Below are 15,655 nucleotides of genomic sequence, written 5' to 3' on the forward strand. Positions count from 1 at the left end.
AAACCCAAAACATTAAGAACTCAGGTTTGGCTCAATAAGCACCCACAACGTGCTAGGCACTTTTGGTATATGCTCATTTTATTCTTATTATCAACCTGTTTTTTATCTCCATGTTATGGATGAGGAGCCAAGGAGCCTGACCAATGTTGTGGATCTTATCAGAGGCACGGACTTGACTCAACTCAGGTGTCATGAATTCATGTCTACACTTATTTAGAAGTTCCTATTCCAGACTTAAGTGTTTCTCAGTCTTCAGGAAGAGGTGCCAAAGAATCCGTATTTTTATTGAGTGGCCAAAGATATGATTTTCATGGTTAGGAAAACTTGAGAAAAAAATAAAACAAAACATATAAATAAAATTTGTACTCCCAAGACAGAATCACTTGGACTTTCTGATTAACTGTTGAAATTCTTAGGAACCAAGATGCTGTTTTAAATAAGGTTAGGCAGCATATTTAGATTTCCATACAGCTGATGTTACACTGTTCTCTTTACCTTCTACAGTCGAGAAAACTAAGACTCAGAAGTTTCAAATGGCTTGCTCAAATTTACCCAGTTATTTGGCCAAGCCAGGATCAAACCTATTGCTAGATTCTAGTTCTCCTTCTACTATCAACACATTTTGGCTGACAGTTTCACATGTGTAAGCTCTATCCCCTCGATTAGAACATTGAGCTAAGCTAAGTAGGCCCTGTGAATTTCTGTGCTTGGCACTATGCGTGGAACATTAGCACATGATCTGCTGTCATCTATCAAATAACCTTCCACAATATGCACCCATAATTAATTCTGTGACAATCTCACTGAGTTTCTATCATTTTCACTGGGCTTTGGGATACAGAGGAATGGAAAAGGAAAGAATCTTGTAATATACTGGAAGCACAAAAAGACAATCCAACATAAAATCCACCCCTGCCTTGCCTACCTGCAGCTCTCTAGTGAGTCAATAATCAGACGACTACACTTTCCCATTTTTGGTATTAAGATCCGAGATTCAATATTATATGCTATAAAATCAGAAGGGCTTCAAATGGCCTAATCACAAGTTTCCCTCCCCACTTTGCTCTTATGCACAGTTCCTGCTTATCTCTGTTCCCTGCCAGTCCATGAACTTATTCAAACAAGCCAATCACACCCTCCCACATGAATCAGGGGGTACCCACCCTCTTGATACTACAAAGGCTGGATCCCACAGCCCCTTGTTTACTGGGTTCCTGAGTGCAATTCATGTGGGTTTGCAGGGCACGGCATCCTCCCACCCCGGGCAGTGGTTATGTAACTAATAAACTGCTGTCCGTATCATTCAAAAAAAGAAATGGCGACAATTCCTGATTCTATACCGAGATCGACGGTCCTTTCTTCCATATCCTCCCCCACTATTGTAGAAAGAAGTATTTCAGGAAACAAGTTAGGAAAAGTGAGCTGCTGCTCACACATCTATGCTGAGTTTCTCAAACTATTGCATTACCAATGCTATACAATCTGACAGACTAAATAGAAGGGTTTTAGGTGGGGGCCACAGGAAAAATGGGCTCTGGCATTAGGCTGTGCACTTGTCATTGAACAGTACTGTGTACCATGCAAATCTATTAGCTAAGCGAGAAAGAGTTATTTAGGAACTCAATTTCTAACGAAATCTAAGTCTCTACTGACTGATCTAAAATCAAGTCATAATTATAAAGATACAAAGTTCCATAGGACAGGGTCAGGAACCCTCTCTGCACTGGATTATGGGCTGTTTGGGGTAGAAGATTGTGTAAAATCACCTCCATTCCTGATTCTAACCCAGTGCTAGCCACAGAGGATCTACTCAACAGAAGTGGCTGAGCACATGCGCATCAAAGAACATTTTACTTTGTGAAGTACTGAGAATAACAGTGGGCTCAGGTCTCTGCCAAGTTCAATAAAGCTGAGGGGACTGCCTGGAAGATTAAGGCTTCCTACACAGCCGGACAAGAGGAAGATGACCAAATTCTTAGGTGTGGGCTAGAAGATTTCTGGGACTGGGTCACTTCCAACTGACTATCAGTATTGGCTACCAGTGTTGCCTCCTTGTACCCCAAAGGCCCCCCCAGAGCCCGCAATGTCTGCTGCAGACAAGCTCCCTATTATCCATGTGCCCTAAGCAGGTACCACATATAATGACTTTGTTCCCAAGGGCAGGTTGGTATCTGAACACTTCTGTACTTACTGATCCTTCCTAGTAGTCCTATAGCAAAAGATCATTTTAGGAGCTATAGAAGTAAAGGGAGCAACTGTTAAGAGACAACCCAGCTGGAATTCATGCCAAACCCTTCACTGTTAAGACCTCAAAGTAGAAGGAGGCTAAAAGAGGGATGGATAAATCAGCCACCCTTTCCCAATATTCAATGGGAAGAGGCGTGGATGACCACATGTTTACTATTGAGCCCAAGTTTCATCTGCACAGCAAAAAGAACTAGAGAAAGCCAAAAAACCATAATCCTGGAAGCGGGAAGCCACAGGGTACCAGAAATCCATGTAAGCAAGCAGCTGGAAGGAAGGACACTTAGTTCTTCCTGTTCCAATTATTACCTAAATTCTCATCCCTAGAAAAGACACATAGACACAAACTACCTTAAAAACTAGGTCTGTATTTCTGGTTAGGTTCCAGAGTGGCAGAACTCAGGCGTTAATAGTATATCCAACCTGGTCCCTACCTCAGCTTGCCTCCCTCCCTCCTAGAGATAACATTGTACAAAACTATATTTACAGAAAAACCAGTTAAAAATTAAGGGTGTGTACAAAAGACATGAGAGCCTGAACTATCAATACAGGGAAAGCTTCAGGGACCAGGGAGCATTGTATTCCACCGGAACCTTGGGCAACGTATTATGTACCAGGCAGGGAGAAGTGCAGCGAATCTCAGTGCCAATTTTAGGGGAAACCAGTCACTCTAGGGGAGGAGTGGATGGGAAAGAGCTGTTCCCTTAAATATTGCAGAGTGTTAATTATCTAGCCACCCTTCTTCTGCTATATAGGTTCAGAGCCAGGTATTGGGGGGATATAAAACAGTCTCAGACAAGCCCCACAGGAAAAAGCAACTCAGAATGCATAGCGGGTCCGGATGTCCTCAAGCTTCTTGGACACCTCAGGTGGGGTTCGGTCTAGCTCTTCGGAGACATTCTTTTGTTTGTTGGGCTCCATGGAGTTGAACTGCTCACAGAGGTCTCCGTCAATCACATTCTAAGGCACGGAAAAATGACAGCGAAAGAAAAAGGTTAGCTGCCCAAAGAAAATGGCACATTCTAAAGCAGTAGCTTCAAGGAAAGTTTATCTCCTACAAATACCTTAACCCCATTTACAGAACCAGGAACACTATTCAGAATTGGTCCTTAGTACCCAGAGTTCTGATCAGCAAAATTGGGTAAAACCTTTTCTCTGGCTGTGGTCTGCCCAGAGGGGACCATTTCCTCCCAGTCCTGTTTCCCTGTCAATCCACTCCCTTGACATGCTCCTTCATTCCCGATCATTCTGATTTTTAAGGGAGTGAAAAGACCGGTTAAATGAGTTAAAGATCCCTTTTTTCGACCCAGATTTTCCAACAAAGTCCTACCTTAACAGGGAAATAATAGGAACGAAAGCTGAGGTGGTCTCGCCCACAGAGAGGGGGATGCTCAGACCGCAGGTGCATCTCCACGTGCTGGAAGAAGTCATGGTCCTGGCAGAAGTTAACAAAGAATATGTCACTAAAAGAAAAAAGTGATTCCAACTACAAGTCTATGGTTTCCAGAAACAGAATGAACAGAGGAGCCCCTGATTTTACCATGTAAACAGAAGTCAAATACCTAAATCACTCCTCCGATGCCCATGGATTTTCCTGCTACAAGATAGCTAAAACCTGAAAGAAAACCTTCCTGTATTTGCAGAACGTGAGAGAATACCACATGTAAAGAGTGGTTTGTGAAGTCGGATTCCTGATCCCAGCTTCCCTGGCTGGAATGACATAAACCAAGTTTTGCCAATCTTAGAGTTGACTTTAGGAGGCAATAAGTGCCCCAGTCCTCATCAGTCCATCATTTTGTGGGGTCTGGTTCTGGGGTTTTGGCCTCTGAATAAGCCTATATCCATATCAGAATTGACCAAACCCTGGTACAGTATGAACACAAATGACTTTGCCCAGGGGGAAAAAAATGAAAAAATGAGATTCCTATGTCCCCAGATACTTCTGTCACCTTATAAAATTTCCACAACACTCCTACTTGCAAGTGGGAATTTTGCCCTCTTAGGGAAGATTTAGCACAAAGAAACCATCGTGAGGAGCAAAATCCAGAGCAGCACAGTAGAGTTTACCTCATGAGATGTGAACGGGACAAGGATGCCAATTCCTCCTGATAAGGTGGTATAGACAAGCGATTCTGAGCCTCCAGGGATCAGCGTGGTCTTCTGTAATGACAGCACTGTCTCCCCAACATGATAGTTCATGATCACCTCTGCCTGCAAGTCAAAAACAGACCAGTAACTGTGTGGGCTCTCGGGAGCCTGTTCTAGATTCCCAAGAGCAAGCAGCACCCCCAAAGGGCAGATTTCATCATCTTTAAAATCCAAGAATAATTTAAAATGTTCTTAACATTTACTTAGAGCTTAAATACCTTATAAACATGCTGACATTAGATTATTTCTGATGAACAACTGTTCATCAGAACTATTATCTGAAAATTCTGTTAAATTATCATTTACAATTCAAAAAAAAGGAAACCACAGAAAATGACTTAAAAAAAAAAGCGAACACTAGATTTGCCCTCTGAAAGAAATCTACTTTTTAGAAGTCCAGAGATGCTCTATTATGGAAGTACAGCCCTACAGGAGAAGGGTAAGGCCCAGGACACACCTCAGAGAAGAGCTGGTTAGTACCGGTAATAAATCTGTGCAACTATCTTTTTCAAGGAACCCACTGTGCTCTGAAGAGATTTTACGCTACTAAAATATCTCAGAAAAATTTATATCCTACAGTCATAAAAATGAGGTAGTGACTTGGTCACCTTACATCAAACTTGGCATCCATCCATCACAGGATACATACTGTCAACTTAGGAACTTTCATGCATGGGAACGCCCTCAGCATAGTCACATGGACTGCAGATAATTCATGTTTCCTCAGTGAGAGTCATGGGAAATATACAAGGGCTGGTGCCTCTCTTTTGGGGCCCCTTCTGAAACTTACCTTCTGAGAGGCCCCATTGAGCAAGCCCCGGTCCCACAGGGCTTTATTTCCTGTGGGATCCTCATCCACTTCGTCGTTGGTGTTAGGTGGGAGCCTCACCTACAACAAAGTGACACAAATCACAGGGCTGGGTCCTGCACCTACTCACCTGAATCCACAAGCAACATGCTGGCCTCAAATCCAGGCAAGCAAGCCTGGGGCACTGCCGTTGGCAAAGGCCTGAGCCCAAGTCTCCTGTACCTGTTTTAGTGTCTGAGGAGTGATAAACTCAGGAGAATCAACATAGCAAGAACAAAAACAAAGACCACAGAATATAAGCAAGAGAAGTGAGATAGGGCTTAAAAAGATAAGCTGAAATTCTGGCAAAAAGTGAACATTAAGTAACAGACAAACTAAACCTATCATTATAAAATCATGTTCCAAAGAGGGAGGTGAAACAGATACAAAAACTAATGAGGCTTAAAGAATGCAAAGTTTTCTTTTTAGAGTGAGTTTTAATAGAACCAAACTTTAGACTTATTTTTACTTTGCATATTAGAGATCACAGTTCTGAGTCCTTGGCTTTATCACAAAATGAGCCAGCTTTCCTACACATCACTGTAACCCAAGTAGACATCAACTCACCACACAAATGTTGCCAAACTTGTCTGCCCCAGCTACAGTGTCATAGTCAAGGAGGCTAGCTGTGGTGACCCATCGGGGGTAGGTGTCATCAGCAAAGATGATGAGCTGGTTCTCATTACGCTTGTAGCGAACCCAGATGAAACTTTCTTGGACGTCAGACACAATTACCCTGTGCCCAATAGTCTGGATCCCGGAGATATAATTGGCGATATGCTGGGAAAAACAAAGACAGCAAAAGGTGTAACCTTGAGGTTCAGAACCCACAGAAAGTCCAGCTTGCCCTGATCGCAACATAATAAGGTCTATAGAATGGCAGTAGTCAACAATAAATCCCTAGAGATGGGAAAACAAGCTAAATGGTTTTAATGTAGTATCACAACAAAGTGATCACACGAATTTTCATTTCCAGTGCATACAAGTTACATTTACATTATACTGTAGTCTATTAAATGTGTAATAACCTCATGTCTAAAAGACACTGTATATTCCTTAACTTTAAAGTACTTTATTACTAAAAACTGCTAACCATCATCTGAGCCTTCAGTGAGTCATAATCTCTTTGCTGGTGGAGGGTCTTGTCTTGATGTTGATGTCTGCTAACTGATCAGGGTGGTGGCTGCTAAAGGCTGGGCTGGCTGTGGCAATTCTTAAAATAAGACAAGGAAGTGTGCTGCATCAGCTAACTCTTCCCTTCATGAACAATTTCTCTGTAGCATGAGATGCTATTTGATAGCACTTTACCCACAGAACTTCTTTGAAAATTGGAGTCAATCTTCTCAAAACCTGCCACTGCTTAGCAATTAAGTTTATATACTGTTCTAAACCATTTGTTGTCATTTTGACAATCTTCACGGCAACTTCACCAGTAGATTCCATCACAAAAAAACACTTTGCTCATCTGTAAGAAGCAACTCTTCATCCATTAAAAAATTATCATGAGATTGTAGCAATTCAGTTACATCTTCAGACTCCACATCTAGATTCTAGTTATCTTACTATTTCTACATCTGCAGTTACTTTCTCCACTGAAATCTTAAAGTCATCCATAAGAGCTGTTATTGTTGATATTTTCACCTCTTCCCATGAATAACAAACGTTCTTAATGGCATCTAGAACAGTGAGTCCTTTCCAGAAGAATTTCAGTTCACTTTGCCTAGATCCATCAGAGAAATCACTATCTATGGCAGCTATAACCTTACAACATGTATTTCTTAAATAATAAGACTTGAAAGTTGAAAATACTCCTTGATCCACGGGCTGCAGAATAAAGGTTAGCAGGCATGAAAGCATTAACCTTATACATCTCCATAAGGGTTCTTGGAGGACTAGGTGCACTGTCAATGAGCAATAATATTTTGAAAGAAATCTTTTTTTCTGAGTAGTAGGTCTCAACAGTGGGCTTAAAATATTCAGTAAACCAAGTTTGTAAACACACGTGCTATCATCCAGGCTTTTTTGTTTCAGTTATTGAGGTGGAGCAGATTTAGCATAATTCTTAAGGGCCCTAGGATTTTTGGAACGATAAACAAGTACTGCCTTCAATTTAAAGTCACCAGCTGCACTAGCTCCTAACAAGAGAGTCAGTCTGTCCTTTAAGGCAGGCGTCGACTTCTCCTCTCTAGCTAAGAAAAGCCTCGATGGCCTCTTCTTCCAATTGAAAGCTGTTTCGTCCACACTTGACAATCGATCTTGTTATAGCCACCTTCGTTAATTATCTTAGCTAGATATTCTGGATATCTTACTGCAGTTTCTACATTAGCACTTGCTGCTTCACCTTGCACTTTTGTTATAGAGATGGCTTCTTTCCTTAAACCTCATGGACCAACTTCTGGTTGTTTCACATTTTTCTTCTGCAGTTTTCTTACCTCTCACAGCCTTCACAGAATTGAAGAGTTAGGGCCTTGCTCTGGATTACGCTCTGGCTTAAGGAAATGTTGTGGATGGTTTGATCTATGCAAACCGCTAAAAACTTTCTCCATATCAGCAATAAGGTTGGTTTGCTTTCTTATCATTTTCATTGGAGTAGCACTTTTAATTTCTTTAAGAACTTTTACTTTGCATTCACAACTTGGCTGTTTAGTGTTTTGGCCTAACTCTGCTTTTGAAACGCCTTCATCATTATATTAATCATTTCTAGCTTTTGATTTAAAATGAGAGATGGGTGACTCTTCATTTCATTTGAACACTTATATGGCCTTTGTAAGATTATTAATTGGCCTAATTTCAATACCATTATCTCAGAAAACAGGGAGGCCCAAGGTGAGGGAAAGAGACTGGGAAAGGCCAATCCACAGAGCAGCCAGAACACAAACAACATTTATCAATTAAGTTAGCTGTCTTCTACCAGCAGCTACAGTAGTAATAACTGTCACTCTTGTAACAATTACAAGAGTAACAATAAGACCACTGATGATAGATTACCATAACAATAATGAAAAAGTTTAATGTTACTGTAAATTACCAAAATGTGACAGAGACACACAAAGTGAGCAAATGCTATTAGAAAAATGGCATGAATAGATTTCCTCAATAGGATTGCTACAAACCAAGTTGGAAAAAAAGTAGTATCTGCAAAGCACAATAAAACAAGGAATACCTTTAGAGGAAATATATGCCTAATTCTCATGGTTAAATTATTTATAGAAGCAAGGAGGACAGGAAATCTGCTTCTCAAGAAACCCATTTCCTCCTGCCCTTCTCGAGTCCCAAGGGCCTAATTCTGAGCCTGGAATTGGGTGATTACAAGATCCTACTAAAGACCTGATTTTAACATTACCCACAATCCTGCCAATGTCTCCTCCTTCCGCACTAGCTAGTTCACGGGTCTTCTACCATTGTATTTACCTTGTTCTCACATTTTCGGAGTAACTTCTTCTTTCCCAAGTCATAGACTCGTAGAAGCTTCCCCACACCAATCAACACCCTACCCTGGAATGGGGCAATGGCAGCAGGAACCTCTTCCACTGGAGTCTGTGAGAGGAAAAGCAGACAATGTAGCTATCAGAACATACAGCCATATGCTAACCTCACTCCTTCGACCCAGAATGCCTTCCACAGGCATATCAAGAAGACAGAGAGTGATAATCTTTTGCTCATCAGAGAAATCAACCACACATACAACAATCTCTTTGAAACAGTTACTTGGGTAAACAGGTCCCACACACTGCACTTCACTCAGTGAGTACATCAACGCCAACAAGTTAGAAGCAGCCCTGGTGCCCAATGAATACCAACTCAGAGCCCATGCTAATTCGACTGGCGCCACTAATAGTGAAGTCTTAATACATGAGAAGTAACTCTGTGGAGGAACACGAAAGGAATGCTAGTGACAAGTGACATTTTAGTTGTAAGGGAGACACAATGAATTTAGCATAGAAAGGGGGCTGTGAAATAATTATTTCCTAAATAACACCCCCTCTGAGAGGGCTGAAGGAACTACATTCATGTATTGTCAGTACAGAAAACAGGATTTTTTTTCTTAATTTTAAAATTATGGTAAAATACACACATGTAAAATTTACCATTTTAACTATTTTTAAGTATACTCAGCACATTAAGTGTATTCACATTGTTACGCAACCATCACCCATCATCCAACCCCAGAACTTTTTTCCTCTTTCCAAAGGGGAAGAACACTAATTCTTTAAACTGCTAAATTTGGATCACAAACCGCTGCCTGCTTAGTATGACTAGTAAACAGAGGTCAGTTCAGTGCACACTGGGGTGGTCAGCACGCAGGCTTCCTGTGGGACTCACAGGCAGCAGAGCTTCACTGGAGCATGAGAGCTCCAGTAGCATTTTCCATGTGCTACCAAGAGATGGATTAGAATAAATGGGTTGGCTCCCAAAATGGTCGCCAAAAGATACATATAACCCATGACTTAAACTAAAGCGAGAGAGTCTCATAGGACAACCCAAGATCCAAAAGAACCACTGGTTGGTTCCTACCTTGTGTAAAAACTCCAGCTTTTCCCCATTGTTCACAAGCTTGTAGGTATAGACAAAGCCCCCTGCAACAGATCGGGGGTTCAGTATCAGGTCTTTGGCTACGCCCACCAGCACATACCAATCATCGCCAGTGTTGGAGAACCTGCACACAGCCACACTACACAGAGAAAGAAGTCAGGCATTAGTCACAGCCTGAAGAATTCCCATATCAGCCTTTAAAACCCTGGATGTCCTGAACTCCTTACCTAAAAGCAGCCTCATTCTGTTCCAGCTGGACAAGGTCAAGTGTGTTACCCTGAATAGGATTCATTACTCGGATCACAGAGGCCCACTGCCCATTGCCAGCCTTAGGAGCTCCAAAGATGGACTCAGGGAGGTTTTCATTGAGGAATGCTGCTGCCATCTCTGCGGCTAGCTCCCGCTCGTCCTCCCCTGCTGCTTCCACCATTTCCTAAATCCAAAAAACCAAGGAAGAGTTGGTGTGTTCAGAAGTGGGTCCTGGGTGAGAAGTAGGTAAGAAGCAAGAACACCTCTAGGGGTAGCTCATAACATAAAAAGTGGTGAAGTCCGTTGACTAAACCTAGAATTTCCCAAAATGAAAATTAAAGGGAAAGGTACATAGACATGGGAAATGGGGAAGATCAATGAAGGGAAAACCAGGTACTTCTCTGTTTACCACCAAAAAGAACTAACATCAGCTGTAGTGAATAGATGACTAGTGGTTTGAGAAACATCAAAAGGAAAATAGCATTTTTCTACCTAACCCATTTGATTCCCCTTGCTTAGACTACTTGTCTCCTCAATTCCAGACCAGACATAGTTTTACATGGTTGGGGCTAGGAAATGATTTCTGAAAGGAGCTAATGCTATGGATGAAAGCTGTCTCCCTTGGGCCTGAATCCAGGAAATATATTAACAGGCTGTTTTAGAAACTGAAAAACTAAAGAACTGTTCCACAGAGGGAGCTAAATACTGAATAGACCCAGGTCAGTGTATTAGTCCTAAATCAAAAAAATGCTTCTAAAACCAAAGACTTTGGCAAAGGGCTCTGCCTAAAGGACCGAAAAACAGCTTGGATCTTTAAATACAACAAAAAATAATCAATAATTACAGAGTTTTAAACTTTTCAACATGGTTTCACACAAAAGCCTTTTAACAGCCCTGAAGGGCAGTCTCATCACCTCTGCCATCTGCTGCTTCCTCTGAGCTTTTGTAGCCTCCGTGTAGGCGTTGTGGTCAGTCTCAATGATGATAAGGTTGTTACTTTCAGGATGGATGACAAATTTCCTGGGTGTGTACTGCAGTGGAAAGGCTACTTGGTTGAAGACAGCACCTAGCTTCTCCAATGCCAAAATCCTGTGTCAAAAGGAAAAGGGAGTAAACAGGTCATTCACTCAGAATCTAGAAACTGGTGGTGATGGTCCACGAGTGGTCACAGCAAACACATCAATCTCTAAATCTCTAATGTTGGTATTAGGAAACATGCAACAACAGACTTCTAATCTAGAAGATTCTGCACAAGACATAAGTATACCATGATGGGCCCTCCACGTCAGCAAAAGCTCACCACTGTTCATGACAATTCTAGCTTTTACCAGTGAAATCCACATTAGATCCTCAAAGGAATTTCCTTTTTATTACTCAAAAACCTTGAAATAAAGAGGACCAATTCCATTTTTTTTTTTAGGTGAGGCAACCCTTGGTTGACCTCACAGATTGCAAGGTCCTTGTCAGCTTACAATTCCTTATTTTTTAAATATTTTTTACACTTACAGCACCTGGTCTTCCTAGGTGGTCTCCCATCCAAGTACTAACTAGGCCCAACCCTCCTTAGCTTCCGAGATCAGACAGGATCGGGCTTATTCAGGGTAGCATAGCCGTAGACCCAAATTTATTGTGAACTACTGCAATTACCTGAACATATGTGGTATTTGTGCTGATGGTGTTTCAAAAAATAAATGCCCTCCTGAACGAAAATCACCTAAGCTTTATGAAATCAAAAATCCATTGTGAACAGCAATATTTATAACCAGGATATCAACAACATGGGTGGCTTTAAAATGTTTTAAAAAAAAAAAGCTACAAAAAAAGGAAAACTTAAGAAAGTCAAACTGACTAGGTTATTTTCTAGCTTGCTTTATAGGCAGCACTCACTCCAACATTGTCAGTTTAAACTACAGTTTGTCAACTTGCAAAAGACCTAAATAATTTATATTGATGTTAAAATTTAAGATGTAACACTGCAAATGACAAGACAGAGTAAGAAAAAGTTATGTGTGATCCTGCTCTAAAACTTATCTAATTATACTGCCCTGGAAAACAGGAATCTTAAATCTCAAGAAGACTGAATTGTATTGCTATGTATTAAAACTTGGCCCTGAAAGTCTAAATAGAAGCTAATAAAACTCCAAACACCGAAACTTGGCTACCAGGTGCTTAAATCCTGAGCCAAATGAAAAGTTTCAATTGCAACACACTAACTCCATGATAGAGTTGACTCTTTGCCATCTTTTCATAATTTTTTCCAAACTCTGGCAAAAACACAGTCCAACCCCTTGGCAGAAAGGCTGCCTACTGGGCTTCAACTGTGAAACTCTTCTCACCTCAGGGTATTGGTAGAGATGGCCACAATGCCCTCAGGACACTGCTCAGAGGCGAAGCCAGATGCAAATTCCAGGGTCTCATAAGACAGAGGAGTGAGATGGAAACGAGATTGGTAAGAATAGCTCAACCATGAGCGGCTTGACATGGCCAACACCTGAGGAAAGATAAAACACCTCCGGTAAGCTTGAGAAAAACTCAAACATAGTATGCTAAAGTAAACACCCTATCCTCAAATTTCAGACTGCAGAGTATCCCAATTTATTTCAGAAACCTAAAAAGCTACCTTAAGAAAAAAAAGGCTTAGATAAAAGGCAGAGTCACTATTTGCTAAAGGTGGGGGCTACTAGCCATACAACCTAATCACTTGGATCTCTGAGCTTATTTCCATGTATGTAAAATGGGAATACTATCACAAGGCTGTATAGTGACAAGGATTAAATGCATTCACAAGTAAAGAACTAGCACAATACCCAGAAAGAGATATTCTTAGCTATAAAGGACTTCTTTCACATTACCTCATAAACCATGATATCGATACAAGGCTGCTCATGGGTAAGTGGTCCCCTAGATGGGAGGTATCCAGCTAACTCTCAGTCTGTTCCATTTGCCCAGCCTGAGGGCTGAAGGGATCAATATTTCAACTTATCAATAACCAAATCGTGGAACAGTATTATGAAACCCCAGTTAAAAAGCTCTGAAACAAGGGACTCAAGACCTCCCATGAAAAAGAAAACAAAATAAAATAACCAAGCTAGAGCTAATGTCAATCGAACTAGATACTAGTGAATTAATGAAAGTAAAACTTGTACCAAAGGGATTTATCTCAGCTGATGCCACTAACATCCAAACATGCAACATGCTGCCTGCCCCCCTTTATTACTTACTGCCTCCTGGCCTTGCATCCGGACACGAAAGAGTTTCACAGGACGAGACCCCAAGTACCTAGTGCGGGTGTCAGATAAATCCCCAGTAACAGGATCCAGGACAGTTCTAAGCAGCACACCATTCTAATAAAAAGGAGAACAGTGGGTTAAGTCTACCCATAATGGAAGTTCCCTTGGCCACTTTATATAATTTCAGAGCAGATGGGAGGAAATGAGTTGGTTTAAAGAATATCCTGATAATCAGCCAGGCATTCATTTGTTCTCTCAATAAATCACTCAAATAGTTATCAAGCATTTACTAAGTGAAAAGCACACATTTTTCACTGTTATATCCTTAAAATTTTTTATTATGTATGCTAAATTCTTTATAATTTTAAATTTTAAGATATATGCACTGTTAAAAATAATCAGGTCTCTAAAAACCATTTCCTCTAAAAATAATAAGACTCCTAAGGAAATGGCTAATTCAGGTCCAGGGCACGAATGTTCTGGATAGTCCATGAGAGGGGAAAAAAAAAAAGGAAAAAAAGTCCCACAAAATCTTATTAATTTTTACACTGATTACAAACTGAAATGACATTTTAGATATAGTGGATTAAATAAAACATTAAAATTAACTTCATCTGTCCCCTTGTTTGTAGCTATGGGGAAATTTAAATTACACCCGTGGCTTGCATTATATGGACAGTCTGGTCTAAGATCTACTAACTAGTTTACAGGAAATACAAACAGAGGAACATTAAATATACAAAAGAAATGGCTCTGCTAAATCCAGAGATGAGACATTCTACAAGACAAATGGTCTGGTTTCTTAACAAGTAAAAATAAGGACAGGACAGTTACCAAAAGAAACATACATAGATCAAGCATATGCAAACTACACGCAGCTTTATGTAGATCCCGAGTAGAACCAATTGTAAAGAAATTTTTGAGGGAGAAAAAGGAAAATTGGAGCATGGACAAGGCAGCAGGTATTAAGAAATTATTGTTAAATTTTATTGGGCATGAGAACATTACAGCCTTAAAAAAACCCACATCAGTGAAAGCTACATTCTCCACTATTTATAAATAAAACAATATATCATCTTGGATTTGCTTTAAAAGACTCCAAGAAAAAGAGGGAAAAAAGATAAAATAAGAAAAGATAAAATAAGAATAGATAAAATAAGAAAGTTGAAAACTGTTACATGGAGCTTCTGGTACATGGAGCTTCATTACATTAGTTTCTCTAACTTCTGTGCATGTTTGAGAATTTCTAAATTAGGAAGTAAAATTAAAAAGCAAAAAGTACATGGGCCAGATTATTTACATGTTTGAGTAAATAATCACTGAGGAAAATGAAAATCAAAAGTATGTGGTCAAAAACCCTGACACTACCTGCTCCTTCAGTTGCTGCTTTTCACGCTATGAAGAGATCAGCTACTTTGACGACAGAGGACACCCAGGGGTCCCGTATTGCTAATGGAGCCCATTATGAACTGTGAGGTATTAGTTTCAAAAACTGTATATTATGAGAACTACAGGTGACTTGAGTTCTGATCCAGAGCTGTGATGGCAAACATTTTTATCAAAGACTCTTTATAAAAATACTTTTTTCTAGGCCTTATTTGTTCTAAATCAAGACAAGAAAAGTGAAACGAAGCAGCACTGTTCACTAATGGTAACTGAAAACGTAGGCACAGAAAATGTCCGTATTAAACAAAGGAGTACATGAAACCTAAAGGCCTGATACCAACATTGTATGTATGCCTCTGGATTTCTTACCTGTAGCCCAATATTCAGGTATAGGAAGCCAATAGAGCCCCTCTCACCCAGCTCATCCTGCTTCTCAGTCCCACCCATTTCCACAATACACAAGGACTCCGGCTGGGCTGGGAGAGCCTGCATGCTCAGAGGTTGCAAACAGTCCTAAGGAAGAAAGAGAAAAGAATAAACCATGGAAAATGACCAATTCTGGAAAAAAACCTACCCAGAGAAATCTAATTCTAAGGGTGAAGTACCACCTTGTAATAATGCACAAGAAAAACCTGGAGTAAGTTCTAAACGGGTAGTGGGTTAAACTGAATCTGTAAATAAACTCTACAGAGGATCATACTTTCCTCTTAGCAGGTGCCCTCTGCTTATGCACTTTTACCATGTTGTCAAAGCGGACAACATGGTAAAAGTGCATAAGCAGAGGGCACCTCCTTCTTAAAAGTTATCTAAGGCCCTAAGCAAGTCCAAGTCCTTTCTTTTAAAAACAGTCTTGGGATTTTCTTTGTTTTTAAGAGTCAAGGCTTAAGCTAAGAAAGGTTTAGTAGCCTTAGATCGGCAACTTTAAAGTGCTTGCAGAAGACTCCTAAACTGTGCTGCTACAATAGCCAGGAGCGACAAGTGTAGATTTCAGGGTCTAGCCCAGGGGATCTAAGAGACA

At 40.5% G+C, this 15,655-nt stretch overlaps 1 protein-coding gene and 1 pseudogene across 3 annotated transcripts in view; both read right to left on the reverse strand.

The window, feature by feature from the left end:
- Positions 1 to 263: 263 nt before the first annotated feature.
- Positions 264 to 15,655, reverse strand: part of SF3B3 (splicing factor 3b subunit 3) — a 40,847-nt gene continuing 25,455 nt past the window's right edge. For 2 of the 3 annotated variants that reach the window (XM_039851805.1, XM_039851806.1), the window contains exons 15-26: positions 15,007 to 15,150; positions 13,243 to 13,365; positions 12,358 to 12,512; positions 10,936 to 11,110; positions 10,000 to 10,205; positions 9,755 to 9,911; positions 8,651 to 8,776; positions 5,807 to 6,019; positions 5,183 to 5,281; positions 4,312 to 4,455; positions 3,575 to 3,679; positions 2,593 to 3,204 (exon numbers count right to left, since the gene is read on the reverse strand). In XM_039851805.1, coding sequence (XP_039707739.1) covers positions 3,064 to 3,204; positions 3,575 to 3,679; positions 4,312 to 4,455; positions 5,183 to 5,281; positions 5,807 to 6,019; positions 8,651 to 8,776; positions 9,755 to 9,911; positions 10,000 to 10,205; positions 10,936 to 11,110; positions 12,358 to 12,512; positions 13,243 to 13,365; positions 15,007 to 15,150 — 1,788 coding nt within the window. In that variant the 3' untranslated portion in view covers positions 2,593 to 3,063. Of the gene's footprint in view, positions 3,205 to 3,574; positions 3,680 to 4,311; positions 4,456 to 5,182; positions 5,282 to 5,806; positions 6,020 to 8,650; positions 8,777 to 9,754; positions 9,912 to 9,999; positions 10,206 to 10,935; positions 11,111 to 12,357; positions 12,513 to 13,242; positions 13,366 to 15,006; positions 15,151 to 15,655 lie in introns of all 3 variants that reach the window. The other variant, XM_039851804.1, reaches the window with a different exon arrangement.
- On the reverse strand, positions 11,521 to 11,639 carry LOC120594019 (uncharacterized; annotated as a pseudogene).

This window comes from Pteropus medius, unplaced genomic scaffold (genome assembly GCF_902729225.1).
Source record: "Pteropus medius unplaced genomic scaffold, Ma_sr-lr_union100, whole genome shotgun sequence".
Lineage (NCBI taxonomy): Eukaryota > Metazoa > Chordata > Mammalia > Chiroptera > Pteropodidae > Pteropus > Pteropus medius.